This window comes from Sarcophilus harrisii, chromosome 3, assembly GCF_902635505.1.
Source record: "Sarcophilus harrisii chromosome 3, mSarHar1.11, whole genome shotgun sequence".
Lineage (NCBI taxonomy): Eukaryota > Metazoa > Chordata > Mammalia > Dasyuromorphia > Dasyuridae > Sarcophilus > Sarcophilus harrisii.
The window spans coordinates 500,802,400-500,819,578 of NC_045428.1; the positions used below are offsets into that span (position 1 = coordinate 500,802,400).

A 17,179-nucleotide genomic window follows, 5' to 3' on the forward strand; every position below is an offset into this window, starting at 1 on the left:
CCTACCAGAGTATCAGGCATAAAATAAGCATTAAGACATGCTTAACTGATTGAAGAACTTACCTTGCATCTGGCCAATTGTGAGATCTTTATCTAGCCTGTCAACACCTAGAACAAAAAAGAAAGAACAAAAAGTGTTTGATTAGGAGGATATCATCTGAAACTGATTTAAGCAATGACTTATGTGCTTTAGGCAAATCATTTAATTCTTCAGGATTTCAATTTCTTCATCTGTAAAGAAAAGGTCTGGATTAGATGATCTCTAAGATTTCTTTCTGCTCTAAAACTATGACATGACTTTGTTGATTGAACATGGAATCATAAAAATTTCAAGGATGGCAAGGACCTCACTGGCTACCTAGTTCAATCATATCTTAAGAGAAATCTCTTCTAAAACACTCTCAAAAATTCAAAATGTTAAATTTAAGGGGAAAAAAAGGAAATAATGTGGAGAATGTGCCATCAACCTAAAAAAAACGAATAAATATCTACTTAAAATAAATAAATCCCCCCCCAAAAAGAGGCAATAAATAAAAACAGATTAACTAATTAATTGGAGTGAATGATTTAATAAATAAATAAATAAATAAATAAAGCACTCTCAAAAGGCCATCTACCATGTGGTAACCTGGGAAAGGATTAAACATATTATGGAACATGAATAAATAATACAACATTACTCATATTAGACTGACTTCCTTGAGACTATGGCGTGTTTTTTGGGGTTTTTTAACATTTCTTTGTATTTCCAGTACTTAATAAAGTGTCTTAAATAGTAGATAGTTAATAAATGCTAAAGAAATAGTGACTGATGAATACAGATATATATGGAAAAATATGAACTGATGAAGTAATTAAGCTAAAAAAAAAACATACACAATGACTAAAACAATGTAAATGGAAAGAACAACAAAATAATTAAAAAGTGAAAGTAGGAAATTACAAAGATACTGTACATTTCCAAAAAAGAGATATGAGAAGATAACCACATCCCACTCCTTAAACAGAAGTGAGACATCCATAGGTGTAGTATAATTCAAATACTTTCAAACTTTTTCAGCTGAGATTTTTACTAATTTTTGTCTTCCTTTTTTTCTATAAAAATATTGCTTTATAGACTATCTTTCCCTCTCCTGTTCTTCAAGTACAAGAGGATAAGATACTGGGGAAATTTTTGGCATAATAAAATGAGACAACAATAAAAAAAGAAAAAGAAATTATCAGTTAAAGTAAGAGATTATCAAAACAGGGCAAAATCTTATGTGTTTCTGAAGAGGTAGGAGTTATGAGAGTGGAATTCTTATTACCTTAATTCTAAGCCACTATCTATTGGTAAGGTACTTTAATAAGTACCATCCCAAATAGCATATTCACAAATAAATACCTACTTACCTGCCAGAAGCAGAAGCTTAGGAATAGGGCAGCTAAGAAAAAGATTGGACAAGCCTCTGAACCAACCATCCCAGTACTTTTCTGTTTTTGCCAGTTCAATTCTCCAAGTATATGGATGGTCCTTTTTGGCCTAAGGGAAAAGAGGAAAAGTTAAGCCACTGACTACAATTAAAAAACAACAACAACAACAACAACAACAACAATAATTTGATTTAATTCAACAAGCATTTGTTAAGTTTTTGCTATATTTAAGGCTATAAAAGGATAAAAGGATGGCAAATGACACAATTCTTACCCTTAGGAAACATGGACTTTTAACAGAAAGGGGATAAAATATTTACCAAAATTAGCATGAATTATGGTAGAATGTAATAGGGGCAAGGAGATATAGGCAAAGTACTAAAGGAAAATTTAAAAAGAGAAAAATTATTAAAGGGAAACAAACTCCTGAGAAAAGATAAAGAAATAACAGGATTCAGAAATCATGATAGATTCTAGAATTTCTAAGATGTGAGCAGGAAGAAAAATTTTTAATTCTGGATCTCTAGATACTCCCTTAAATGTTCACCTAGCAAGCTGATGGTACCACCACACAAGAAAAAAAAATCTTTATCAGAAAAGTTTGGATAAGACACTATTCCCTTGACCTTATTCCCTTCTCCCTTACAGTCCCATTAAGATTTACATTCAGACATCTTACTGTAGGAACTATTAAGGGGGAAGAGAATAAGCATTCATTAAGTATCTACTGTATGTCAGAAACTTTACACATTTTTTCTCATTCAATCCTCACAACCCTGGGAAGTTAGGTGTTATCATCACCCCCATTTCACAGTTGAGGAAACTGAGGTAGAAATCGAGGTGCCCAGGGTCACAAGCTAGTAAGTGTCTAAAGAGACATTTGCACTTGGGTTTTTCTGACTCCAGACTCACGTTCTGTGCACTATGGTATTATCTGGCTGCCTCAGCTATAATGCTATTCTTGGAGTCTGGAAGACGTGGGTTAGAATTCTGCCTTAGATACTAGATATGTGACCCTGTGCAAATCACTTGAAGACTTTGACCTTCAGTTTCCTCATCTGTAAAACACAGACTAAACTAATACTTATGGTTCAAAGAGTTGTTATGAAGATAAGTGGATCTAGCTGGAGGCATCAGGAGAGGTTTCATGTTAAAATTTATCTTGAAAGAATACAGGGACTCTTATAAGGTGAAGAAGAGAAAAAGTGCATTTCAATATGTGGGACAGTTAGAGGAAATGCATGAAAACTGGAGATGGTGTGACATATGTGAAGAACAGAGAGAAGATCAATTTCGTTGAAATTAAGAGAACATTATGAAAATCTATGAATTTAATTATTATCTCCATAAAGATGATTCTTAGATTCATATATCAAGTCCTAGTACCTACCATATATATGAGATACTATTAGTGAAGTAAGAAATATAGAAAATTATAGTACACACAATTAGACAAATATATATTAAAGTATTGTTTTTTTTTTATATGAACAAAACATATGAGATCCAAAGGTGGAGGTTTTACTGACACAGTAAATGAAACTTTATGTAGGAAATGGCATATGAGCTGAGCTTTAAAGAATGGCTAGGAATTTAGCTGGCAAAACGTAAGAGACATATATGTACCTGCAATTACATAAAAATTTTTTAGGTGAAAAAGGTTATTCCAAATGGGAAAAGTTTAAGAAACCCTGCTTTAAGCATCATTCTGAGAAGAAAAATTTGCAAAGAAATCGTCAAACTATAATGTTAGATGGAGTTTTATCACCAAGAATTCTCAAAACAATGATCTCTTAGTTGCCAAATCCAATTACCAAATCTCAATGCTCATTCTCCTTGACCTCTCTGCAGTCTTTGATATTGCTGATCACTCTTTACTCCTTGATACTCTCTTCTCTCTCAGTTTTCACATCACCATTCTCTCTTGGTTTTCTTTCTATCTATTTGGCTGCTCCTTTTCTCTCTCCTTTGCTGGATTCTCATTCAGATTATGCCTTTTAACCACAGGTGTCCCTCAAGGTTCTATCCTAGTTCCTTTTTTCTTCTTCCTCTATATTACTTCATTTGGTGATCTAAATACACTCATAGATCTAATTTAATTACCATCTCTATGCTGATGATTCTAAAATCTACCTATTCTGTCCCATCTTTCTGCTAAACTCCAACTTCACTTTCTGCTAATCTCAACTATTTTCCTTAAAATGTCTACTAGACATCTTAAGCTCAATATGATCAAAATGAAATTTATCATCTTTGTCCCAAAACTGAGAAACTGTAGAAAACAGCACCATTCTCCCAAGCCCTCAGCTTCCAAACTGCAAATACATCCTAGATTCCACACTATCTCTCAGCTACCTACATGAAAGCTATTGTCAAAGCCTGATGATTTTACCTTTTAAGATCTCTTTCAACTAGGCCCCCTTCTTTCCTCTGACACTGCCACTACTTCAGTACAGACTCTCATCATCTCACATCTTGATTACTGCAATAGTTTGTTGGTGGATCTGTCTACCTTAAGTTTCCCCCTCACACTCTAATATACCCTCCATTTAGCCACTAAAGTGATTTTTCTAATACAAGTCTGACCATGTCATCTCTATTCCCCAATCATTAAAGTCTAGTGGCTTCCAATTGTCTCCAGCATGAAATCAATTTTCTTTTTGGCATTTAAAATCCTTCATAACCTATCTCCCTTCCTCTCTCCCTTTGTAGTCTTCTTAAATCATACTCCCTGATATGTATTCTTGAATCCAGTGACATTGACCTCTTAGTATTTAGTAATAATAATTCACATTTTAAGTGAATAGGATGAAGAGAACACTGTACATAGTAACAACATTATGTGATGATCAACTTTGCTACACTTAGCTCTTCTCAGCACTACAATGATCTAAGATAGCACCAAAAGATTCATGATAGAAAATACTATCCACATCCAAAAAAAAGAACTAGTGGATCTGAATGCAGATTGAAATGCACTATTTTCATTTTCTTCCCCTTTCCATGGGGGAGAAACCTTTCTCATGGTTTATTCTAATTGTTCTTTCATAATACAAATAATGTGGAAATATGCTTAATATGATTATACATTTATAACCTATATCAGAATACTTACTATCTTAGGAAAGGAGAAGAGTGAGGGAAGGAGAAAAAATTTGGAATTAAAATCCTATGAAAGTGATTGTTGAAAACTGTCTTTACATATAATTGGAAAAAATAAAATACTATTAAGTGGAAACAATCAATCTATTATTAGAGTAGAAAGATCAATGTGAATGGAAAAAATGCAGCAATCATTCATGGACTGGGGCTTTGAAGTAAAGGTAGGATTTGACTGGATAAAGAAGAAAGGGGAGAGAATTATAGTTGGAGAGGAGAATGAAGAGAGGGATAGCTAAGAGATCAGTAGAAATTTTCTATTTGAGAAGTCAGATAATTCCAGTGTTTTACAATCCTTTGATTCTACAAAGTATAGATCCTTTCTAAGGTGTTCGTGCTTAAACACAAATTCCCTTCTGAAGAGTGAGTAACTAGTGGTAGTGTGGCAGACAGGAAAGATTTCTGGAGAAAGGAGAGATTCCATTTCTAATGTTGCCTCTGACATGTAAAATGTGTGACCTTGTGTGAATTACTTCACCTCTCTGAATATACGATTCATTATATGTAATAGAAGGGTGATAATGTCTGTAATAACGTGGTTTTGACAACCAAATGAAATATGTGTAAATTTCTATATAAATAATTCTTATTATTAATAGGCAAGCAGTCTTATCTCTGATAGATAATAATAATGATTATGAAAAGAACTTAATGTTCCAGGCAACTCATTAACACTATTAGTGACTAAGAAGGTATTAATCTACATTGGTATACAGAATTTTTTCATTGGGAGTTGTTATATGAATGAAATTACAGATTCAGCAAAAAAATTATTAATATTAATCCAATTATACAGAGACACAAATTTCATCCAAACTTGTGAATGCTGCTAAATATGAATTTCCTCAATTCTCCTATTTCTTGATTTTCATTGATGGCAATGAACACAGTTGACTCAGCCTCCCTCCTGCACAGCTTGTACTTTTTAGGTTTTCTCCTATTTGTTCTCCTCAGTCTCTTTTACTAAATTACCAACCAACCTCCTTTTTTTCCCCTGACAAACATTGGTTTCCCAAGGCTCTTTTTCTAGCACTCTTGACTGTTCTCTCTCTACACTCTCACTGTAACTTCATAAGCTCTTACAGATTTCTTCATATACAGATGATTTCCAGATCTGAAACCAGCCCAAGTTTCTCTACTCAACTCCATTTTTCTTTTTTTTTTTTTTTTGACAAAAGGTGGACAAAATGAAGGGAGACAATACAAACCAGGAATGGTAAATATTAAAGAGTTGGGAGAACATAGTTAGAAAAGAGAAGAGACAAGTTCCCCGGGGTAACTCACAATTAACCAAAAGGAAATACTCCATGAGATGGGAGAAAGCCATTGACTGGCAGATCAGACTAACCAGAGTTAGCTAGAGAATGGCACTATTAGAAGGAAGGCGCTTTGAGGGAGAGAAAGAGAATACCTCATAGTGGGTTTAGATTTTTTTTTTTTCTTTTGCTGAGGCAAGTGGGATTAAGTGACTTGCCCAGGGCCACATAGCTAGGAAGTATTAAGTGTCTAAGACTGGATTTGAACTCAAGTCCTCCTTTCTTCAGGGCCAGTGCTCTGACTATTGTGCCATTTAGCTACCCCAGTGGATTTAGTTCTGAAGAGAACTGAAGGTGTTCAAAACAAAACTCACTACCTTTCCCCACCAAATCCATTGAGGTAATACTTCTTTCCGAGTTTCCTATTTCTGACCAAAGTACTACATTTTTTCCAGTCACTCAGGGTTGCAACCTCAGAGTAATATTGGTTCTTTCCTTATCCTCATCCCTCATATCCAATCAGTGAGCAAGTCTCATTACCTCTATATTCACATCTCTTTTATCAACCTCCTCTTTCTATTGTCATGGTTTTTATCATCTCTGGCCTGGACTATTGCAACAACCTTTTTACTGGACTCACTGCCTCTAGTTTTTCTTTTCAATGTATCCTCGCAAAGCTCTCAAAATAATAGTAATAATGAAGTACTGTTGAACCAAGTCACTTTGCTTTGGTGTCTTCCTATTATTACTAGAATAAAATAAAACTCCTGAACTTTTAGCACCTATAACAATCTGGCTATAATTAACCTTTCCAGAAAGGTTATAGCTCCTTTATTCTACTTTTGATCTCCTAACTTAATATTCAATCTCTCATCTTTATGTTTTTATAATATTCCATGCCTGGAATGTAGCCTTTCCTGTATGACCCATGGCACTGTTTTCAACCTGTTTCTTTATCTGTAAAGGAGGTAATAATCTTTGTATTATTCACTTCACATGCGTGTTATGAAATAATGAATGCAAAAAGATGTATAAATGTAAACAATTACCTCAGTATCATCTTCCTTCTTCCTTTTATTAACAGATTCACTTCCTTCTTCATCTTCCTCTTCTTCTTCTATGATCCCTTCCACTACAGTTTTAGAGACTTCAGGACTCAGAGCCCCTTCACATCTAAGTTTAAAAAAAACAAGTGGCAAATCACACGCAACACTTCACTTTATTTTCACAGTATTCAATATTTTTTATATTTTAATTAAAATATTAGTTATGTTTAACAATATACCAAGGAGAAAGAGAAAAAGATAAGAAGTGATAAATATAAAAAATTAGTGAAACTTTTCAAAGACCAGCTTTTTAACACAAATGAATATGTGATGGATTTTTTTCTTATTCCTTAGTATACTGGATACTAAGTATACTTAGTATACTTAGAAACAGAAAATTAAAACACTTAAGGGGGTTGGGAAGAGGTTGAAGTAACAAGCTATGGAGATGGAAAAATTGGCACTCCCAGTGAGAACTTAATTCAAATCCTGTCACTAATGCTAATTAACTATGAGACAACAGCTAAGTTACATCTTCTTTTCTCTCTTATGGGAAGGCAAAAGTCCTCCCCAATTTGTGCTTCTCAAAAGGGTAGCTAATAAAAGACAACATCTTATTTTCAAGGAATGCTTATGATGTATGTAGAACTCTTGGAAAAAAGGAAGATACCATGGGAACACTAGCATTCCTATTATTATCAATAATAAGGACTTAGAAATGGTTTCCTGTCATAAAGACAAAAAGAAAACAGATTCTTTAGACAAGAGAAAATAAAGATAGATAGGGACTCAGAGGCATAAAGCCAAAGCCTTATTCAAAGAAGCAAACTGTGGCTAATCTACACTAAAAGATAAGTACAGATTTTAACACTCCTTTGCATTAGTTTTTAGAGACCATTAGGCTAAAGGGAAAAAAATGGAAAACAAAAATATAAAACACAATTTATTTTTTAAGCTTCTAGTGAACTGGGGTCATTAAAAGAAGCAAATGAGCTCCTGTTGCTTTTTAAAAAATTATTATTATTATATTTATTTCAATTGGTCTAGTGAACTGGGGTCATTAAAAGAAGCAAATGAGCTCCTGTTGCTTTTTAAAAAATTATTATTATTATATTTATTTCAATTGGCAAAAATCTGCTATATGTTTCTACCCTAAACACTCTCCTCTTCAACCCACCACACTGAGAAGAAAAACAAAACTCATTACAAGCATATATAAACAAAATATCAAAAGCAAAACAACAAAACAAATTTCCACGTTGGCCAGACATTAAAAATTTTTGTCTCAGTTTATAGTGGAAGGTGGCTAGCATATTTCATCACTGGTCCTCTGGAATCATGGTTGATCATTTTGCTGATAAGAGTTTCTAATCTTTCAAAGTTGTTTTCTTCTACCATACTGTTGTTATTGCATAAATTGTTGTTTTGGTTTTGTCTTTCCAGATTTCTCTTGAAATCATTCCCTTCCATTATTCTTTTTTCAAATAGCACAATAATATTCCTTCACATTTATGTACCATAACTTGTTTAGCCATTCACCAATTTAGATGAATGAGGGCACTCCCCTCAGATTCCAATTCTTTGCCATATCAAAAAGAAGTTATATTATTGTACATTCTTAAAATTTGTTTTGCTTAGAATCCTTCACTAAATCTTTCCTTTCTCTAAAATCCTCTTCCCTCTTTTTCTCTTTCCCTACTTCTATACCTGCATGTATATGCTTTCTTCTTTTGTCTAGGTAAGGTTCTACTATCAGCCACTAACCCCACCTCCTCCTGTAACATTTGTACAGATGTATACCTGTGTACCCTAATTATGTGAGATAATTTCCCCTAATCTTTCTTTCACTCTCCTCTCTTTCAACATATTCTCCTTTCCCTCTCTTTCCATTCTTTTCTTAAGATTAAGACACAACAGAGTCACTCCAAGCCTGGATCCTCTCTATGACACTCTTTTTGAGTCATGGATCATCTTTCCATTTCTGAATATAAGCAGTTTATTCTTGTTTAGTAATTAATCTTTTTTTTTTTTTTTTTTTTTGGCTGAGGCAACTGGGGTTAAGTGACTTGCCCAGGATCACACAGCTAGGAAATGTTAAGTGTCTGAGGCCAGATTTGAACTGAGGTCCTTCTGACTTCAGGCCAGTGCTCTAAATACTGCACCTCCTAGCTGCCCCTCTCTCTTGTAATCTATAACTACACCTACCATCTGGCCAATTCTACTGAGATATAGTACACAGTTTTCAAATGCAGTATGTTTAAAAAAGAACTTATGCTTTTTCCCTCAAGGCATTCCTCTTCCAACTTCCTTCTTTTTCAAGTTCATACTATGTGGTAAGGCAGTGCACATATTCCAGAAAGACCTGAAATATCAGATTATTAAGATAAAAATCTCAGGATTCAGCTGTATTAACTATTTTCTGTCTGGATTGGTTCCTGATGACATCTTTAGAAATAGTGTGATACAGTGCAGAGTTGCCAAACTTAAGGCCTATAGGCAAAGGGAAACAATGAAATAAAGTAAAAATGTAATACAACATAGATAATGTTAATTTGAGGTTTTCTCAGTCAAAAAACCATTTCTCTTTTGAGTTTGATACTGCTGATATAGAAGAAAGACTACTGCATTTAGTAATGGAAGCCCTAGATTCAAGTTTCAGTTCTACTACTTATAAGTGAATTGACTTACAAGTCAATTCATCTGTTTCTGTTTATAAGAACAGCATAATAATCCTTAGACTATCTAAATAACAGAATTGTTTGGAGAAAGAATTTTGTGAGTTATGAAGTGCTACAAAAATGAGAACTACTACTATAACTATAAAATTTAAGGAATTGTCATCCAAGTGGTTAATTTCACTTTTTGCTTTGGCCCAGATTCCTGATATCACTGGTATAAGGAACTCTTTAAGAAGAAAAATCTTTCTACCAATATTAATCAACAAGTAACTGTTGTGTAACTAATAGTTACAGAGACTTCTCTGGGGGACTGAAGAGGTTAACTCATTTGTCAGGATGTAACAAAGGCAAAATTCTACTACAAATCTTTTTGTCTCCAAAGATGGTTCAATATTCTATAGCAAACTGTCTCCCTACAACATTGCAGAAGGAAGCAAAAGTCATCTTAAAAATATTCACTATTGAAACTTGTAAAATTAATCCCCATTCAAATATCCCTTTTGGTTAACACTAACATCTATTCTGATCCACTCTGATAATATCTTATAGGTAAGCGTTTGGCTTTTTAAGGAGGCACTTCAAAAAGGAATGATTTAAATATCAAAGCATTAAGAATTTCAATAAATTAATGAAGCCCTAAAGTATTTTTGTGACAATGATTGTTCTTTATCATTCTGCAAGAAAATCAGACATCAAGTCATGTTGTGTTGCTATATGATTTTGGGAGACATTATGCCAAAAATGTTAAAACAATCTATCCTATGGTCAGAAGAAGAGAAGGAAGGATACTTTTGATTAATTAAAAAAAATTAGAAGTTTCCCTTGAGTTCATCTTTGATCAAGTTAAAACAAGAATCCTTTGAGGGAGTCATCAAAGAGGAATAGAATGGTTTTAGGTTTGATAATGTAATTCAATGTATTGATAATGTAATGACATTTTGAATGACTATTTTTATGAGATAATAATCAGCTCTAATCCTTGAAAAAAAAAATCTATCCTTTGTTCATTCTTAGAATTAGCACGTATTTATAATTATCACAAATTCTATTAATAAATAAAATAAATCTTTACTTTTCATTTTTCAAGATAGTCTCAACAGAACCTTTTCAACCAGGGGTTCATTTTAAGTGCCCTTTTTCTCATTACCACTTATCCCTGGAGAAAGAAGACCTCCTGTACTTTTTTGATGTGAACTATTATTACCATCATCCCAGCCCAGCATGTTAGCACCATATAAGGTCCATGACCTCCTTTCTAACCATAACAAATTCTTTTCCTGACAAAGGATTTCCATGTAATAATAAACTAAGAAATTTGGGTCTCTCAAAAGAAGACTACAAAGATGAAAAAGGCTGCAAGGAGATAGGATCTAAATTTCCAAAATGATGAAGGCTATAGAGTGAACACAGTTTCACTCAACCAAATCCAGGATCCTAGAACGAGGCAACCTACTGCAGCAGAAACAAAATAGGATTATGATATTTATTGGTAAAAGAGACCTGTAATATCATCTAATTCAACGCCTTCATTTTAGAGAGAGTAGAAGAAACATATTTGCCTAAGGTAGTTTTAGGGCAAATTAAAAAAGACTCTACTTATACAGGGATAAATATTTGGGACTCTTTATCCAGAGACTTTGTAAGAACATAACTAGGTCCAAAAAAGATTTGCTAAAGTATACAGGTTAAATCTAAATGTATAAAGAATGTTGCTGAAACACATCCCTAAATTATGAGGCTGTTTTACCAAGAAGTTAACAGACTCATTCATCAACTATATATTGTTGACATCTTCAGAAACAAAAAAATGGAATGAACCACAGGGATTGAATAGCATGAAGAATAAAACAAACAAAAAATGTGAATACACTCCAATTTCCTAATCAGTTATTTAGAAAATACCCAACACTTTTGAGTATGTGCTAAATCTCCCAATTTATATATAGAAATCAGTCAATTATTATTTTTTCTATGAAAATATCTAGTCAGAGGAAGTTGACCTGTAATTTTAATTCTATTGAGAGCTCCTTGGAGGAATAATTTTTACCAATGCAGGTCAACAACTTCTCAGTAAGTTCTAGTCTTAGAGAGTTGTCTAGCTAGAGAACATGCAGAGGTTAGGTGTCTTGTCCAAGGTCATACAACTAGTATGAGTTTAGAGGCAGGGCTTGCAAAAACTTTTACTTGGTTCAAGGCCAACTCCTCTCTATCCAATACTCCATATTGCCTCTTTTATAAACATTTTTTAAATAGTGATATAGGCACTTATGTAAATTCCAGACAACCAAGGAAGCATGTTACCTCCCCCTTACAAAGAAATGATGGACTCAAGATGGAAAAAGAGATATAGTTTTAGATGTGGCCTTTGTAGGAATCTGTTTTGCATGTCCATGCATATTTGCTAGTAAAGCTTTCCCCCTCCCATTTTTAGGGGGCAGAATTGGGAGGAAGAAGGAAGACAAGGAAGGAAGGGAGGGAGACAGGGAAGGAGGGATGAAGGAATCAGGGAGAGAATCAAGGAAGGAGAGAGGGACAGTAAAGTATTTTTAAAATACACATAAAAGAACAGAAGGAAGGCCAAAAAGAATTTATTATGCAAGGTGTTATAAAAGTATTAGTACAATTTAACACCATTAAAGTCATAAAGAAATACTATATATTATATCACACACACATACACACACACACAACATAATATTTAAATACAAATCATTAACATTCCTGATTGCTTTTTACAACTAATATTTAACAACTAAATATTTAACTATTTTATTTACTGTATTTAAAATACAACTACTTTTTTAAAAATTTTATTTTACAACATTAGAACTCAAAATAATTGAAATTTATATTGTACTTTACAATTTACAAATTCCCTTACATATATCTTCTCATTTGATCCTCAATTAATAAGCCTGTTGGGTTGGTATTACGGACTGTGTTACCGTAATTTTTTTGTGGTATTTTGCAGATAAGGAACTCAAATAGATACAGTGACTAAGCATGGTCACACAGCTAGTGTTCAAGGCAGGATGATAATTGCTGTAAACAAACAAGGATGATCAAACCTTGATATTTTTGACTTATGCTGTGCTGTTATTATCCCAATTTTAGATTAGAAAAAAGGATCAGAGAAGTAAAGCAATTTGCCTAATTTCACACAGCAAAGTCTGGACCTCAGGTCCCTTAAAATTTGTGAGCTCTCCATTACATCACTGTCATTAGTTGGTAATGCATTATTCCTACATCAGTTTAAACCTTTGAGCTTTAATTTAGTTTATAATTGAGAAGAAAAATGGATAGTTGGATGACCTGATTTAGTTTTAGCATCTGTTAGAAAAAAATAGGACCTACTGTTTGACTTGGCCAACCATTGAAACTCGGGCAGATTCCAGATTTCGTATCTGGCCACTCTTTACACTACAAAGAAACAGAAGAGGAAAAAAAATATTATTTAATAATTCACTCAGCCACTTAGTTTGAATGAGGTAACATTAGTGATTTTTTCGGAGATTATTAGAGAATGAGATCTGCTCCCTATACAGTTAGAAGTGGGTGTAAGCATATATAACCATGTAAGGGGAAAAAAAAAATAATGAAAAATATCACTAGTCTTCACAATATGAACATTATTGCAGAGAGGAGAGAAAGTTTTTGAAACATGCTGAACCCACTTTGAATAATGGCTGTATCTGCCTATTTATTTCCCTAATTTGAATTTAAAGAGTAGTCACACTGACTGTTGGCCATGAATAACACCCAGAGAACGAGTAAAATGTCACATTCCTTTGTACTCTTGAGAAGTGAAACACAGCTCACCAATCTAGACTAGAAATAATTAAGTGTTTGAAAGAACTAAAATGGCTCACTCTGGTATATTTGGTCTAAACATCAACATTTCCCATTGTCAAAAACTCATTCCCCCCAAACATACCTACATATATGCATGTATGTTTTCTCACCAAGCTCAAGTTTTTCCTAAATACTATTTCTATATTAAGCCCTGCAGGTTCAAATGAAGGATAAACAGCCTTCAAGTCTATTTTCTTGAGTTAAGTTGCTTTGCTCTACATTCATTCCTTACTTTAACTTCTTTCAGAGTTGGATCTACTGTTCCTTTTGCCTTCTTCTTTCAATGGATTTGTAAAGCTTTCCATTATGCTATCATGAGAAATATAGATAGGATAATCATATTTCTGACTATATATAATTTGTGTTTAATGCACATGAAGGATAATCTAAATGCTGAAACTGTTGTGTAAATACTAAATTTCGAAGTTTCTAGCTTCTTATTATGAATAATCAAATGAAATGATTGTTCCTTACTGTGCCATTTATTGAGAAACAAAAACTGAATTGTTTGGAAACAGCAATTTGGAGTTTTAATTGTGGTGCTAACCACTGAGATTAATAAGAAAAAATGTTTCCATTTAGGTAGGATCCTAAATAGAAACTCAATTGGGCAATTACCTCCATTCTATGGCATTCTCCAGGGACTTGAAGGTTTTAGGGCGACCTCGTAAGAAATTCTGCATGCTGTTTAAAGCATCCATTGCTGTACCTACACATTAAACCAAAATAATAACAGGTATTCTAAGGCAATAATAATAAGTAACTCAGTTAATAACATTCTAAAGGACTGATAATAATTAATTCAGTTAAATCCTATGGATGGAAGCAAGTTTTTTGGAAAAATGATTACTCCTGACAGATTTAAGGATATTTCCTGGGCGCCACATGTTTTTGGAAGCATAGTAAGTATTTACATTTATACAATGCTTCAATGTTTGCAAAGCCATTTACTCATAACAACCTTTTAAGATAGGAAGTACATATATTATCTTCATTTTATAAATATGAAAACTGAGGAACATTAATAATAAATTACCAAATCAACACATTAAAATAGATCTAACTACACTCACCCTCTAACTTCATATATGCCAAACGCCTATGAGCAACTTAACAACTTACCTTCAACAACATCAATCATGCAGAGACCCAGTAAACTTGGCACCAAATTAGATGCTGCTGTATGGACTGCAATGGCACCTCCCATGCTGTGGCCAATTAGCATGATAGGAGGAGGAAGATCTCCATACATAGCTTCAACAACATTCCCTACATCCCTGACAAAAAGAAAAATAGGTATTGAAAGAACAAAGAAAACAGAAGAATTCTATAAGTAATCATGTTAATTTCTTTACTCCTATTTCCCTCCTATTTAATATGTGATAACATACTTGTAGAAGTAACTATGAAGCTCTACTGACTTGTTCTGAATACATACCTTTACATAAGCTGTCAAACATGAGATTGAGGAGCAGCATGGGATTTAAGAAATCTGGGTTTGAATCTCATTGCAATTCATAAACGCTAACAAATCTTAAATGCTTACACTATAAGGAGTATTGTGATAGACAATGGAGAGAAATGAAAATTATTTAAGACACATATAAGTACGTAAGAGAAGTACAAAGTATTACATGAGGTCTGATTGGGGATGGGGGAGGCCAAGCTGGGGGAAGACCACTAACTTTGTGTGAATTTTAGCAAATCTTACTAACTGGCATACTAAAACTATGGCAAGGCACCACAACATGAAGGATAGACTAGATAATATCTTAGGTCTCCTTCCACTCTAACATTCAATCAGTAAGTATAATCAATATGTCCATATAATCAGTAAATCTAACAAATCAATCAGTAAGTTTTTATTAAAGGCTTACTATGGACCAAGTCAAATGCAAAACAGTCCCAACCCTGATGCTCACATTCTACTGAAGAAAAATCAAATACCCCAAATTTACAATTACAAAGTGTTTTAAGATTTGCAAAATTTTTCTTTTAACCTTGTGAAATAGATTGTGCAAGTATTCTTGTTCTCATTCTATATATGCAAGTTGGTTGTCAAATTTCTTGTGCATCTACACTGATCTCTTCACTTTTTCCGTCCTTTCTCCTTATTGGAATTACTTTCCTTTGCTCATAGACACATAGAATGACAACTACAATAACAATGTCTCAGTCATACAGCATCATGAAAATGAAAGTTTTAAAAGTAAATTTTCCAGATAGCAAAAGCACCAAAACTTCTTGATAGTAAGTTTATCTATTGAAGTCTGTATTCTGTGGAGATGCTTGTGGGTTCCCATTCATTGTGATTCTGGGTCTTATGTTTTAATATATCTCCTGAATATGTTCTTTATAAATTTCTGCATACCTTTTTAATATTTCATAATAGTCAAAAAATCCCTCAGTTATTCTTCACTTTCACCATTAGGCCCATTCCCATTTCCAGTTATTCATGTTACTGATGATGTAATTTATACCTCTTCTTGCCAGCAGATTATCTTTAACAAGACCTCCCTCCCCCAATCTTTTCATTGTCTTGCACGTTCACACACTGGCAATAAATTCTGTACATATATTCTATTGTCATGAATTGTGATTTAAGGGTCTTGCTTTATTCAACTCTTACATGTTTTTATCTTGTCTTCCCAAATAGACTATAAATCCAAAGCAAAGAGCATGTCATATTTTACATACATTTCTAGAAGGGAAAGCACCAAGTTTATTAAGGTCCTTCCCTAAAATCTAATGACCCAAACTGACAATACTCCAGATGTACGCTAAAGGCTACTCTTTTGCTCTAGATATTGTATTTACTTATGCAACCTAGGATTTAGCTTTGGGGTTACCATGACACACTACTGACATATAGTAAATTTGCAATCTACAAAAATGCTCAAGATTCCAAAGGGGGGAAAAAAACTCCATAGATTTGAACCTGTCTATAACTGCTTTTCTAGATCTCACTATACCTCTCAAAGGAAAACATGTATTTCAGTGCTACCAAAGAGCAGCTATAATACCTACAATATGATCTTCCAAATGAGTAATAAAAGCCAAAATGGAATAAGGCTAGATAGAGTTTTTGATAGTGAAAATGTGGATAATATGATATAGAAGACTTCACATATAATATCATTAGATCCTTTCCTATAGTACATCTCTGATGCCTCATTGATGTGTGGAGATGAGTCTGGGCACAACCCCTGAAAGGTCCTATCCAACAAGTTGAAGAGACATTAAGCATGGGATCAGGTGACAAACATATCTATTAGCTTAGGATTCATCTAGTTTGTACAAATCAGAAGGGTAGTTACCAAATAATAAGTTATTTTGTTTAATAAAATCATCTACTAGGATGTGCAGGATGCTGTATCTATTGAAGGAATAACCACACATCCTTAAAAAGTATAAATATGGGCTATTTTCACTGTATGAATAACAACAACACATTTTTTTGATTTCTACAGCTTTAAGAACACTTTTTCTCACAGCTACATGGTAAGAAGTACAAATCTCACTGTCTCTATATTAACAGATGAAAAAACAGATTCAAAGAAATTAAATGTTTTGGCCAGAGTGATACAGTTACTAAGAACCACAATTAGATTCAAATCCACATTTTTCTGACTTAAAATTTCAAGGCTCTATAATATCATATTCTCTTGAATCTATTGTGAATATAAATTTATGCCTCAATTATCCTCTATACCTTGTTTGTACATAACTATTTTTTTGTCTTCTCCATGAAGCTCATTGTAGGCAGGGACTATTTT

The 17,179-nt window shown here is 33.4% G+C and overlaps 1 protein-coding gene across 2 annotated transcripts in view; it reads right to left on the reverse strand.

Moving 5' to 3' along the window:
• PPME1 (protein phosphatase methylesterase 1) overlaps positions 1–17,179 on the reverse strand; it is a 98,679-nt gene that overhangs the window by 16,665 nt on the left and 64,835 nt on the right. For both annotated transcript variants that reach the window (XM_031961426.1, XM_031961425.1), the window contains exons 6-11: positions 14,526–14,680; positions 14,022–14,112; positions 12,906–12,971; positions 6,877–7,000; positions 1,392–1,521; positions 63–107 (exon numbers count right to left, since the gene is read on the reverse strand). In XM_031961426.1, the coding sequence (XP_031817286.1) occupies positions 63–107; positions 1,392–1,521; positions 6,877–7,000; positions 12,906–12,971; positions 14,022–14,112; positions 14,526–14,680 (611 nt within the window). The remainder of the gene's footprint in view (positions 1–62; positions 108–1,391; positions 1,522–6,876; positions 7,001–12,905; positions 12,972–14,021; positions 14,113–14,525; positions 14,681–17,179) is intronic.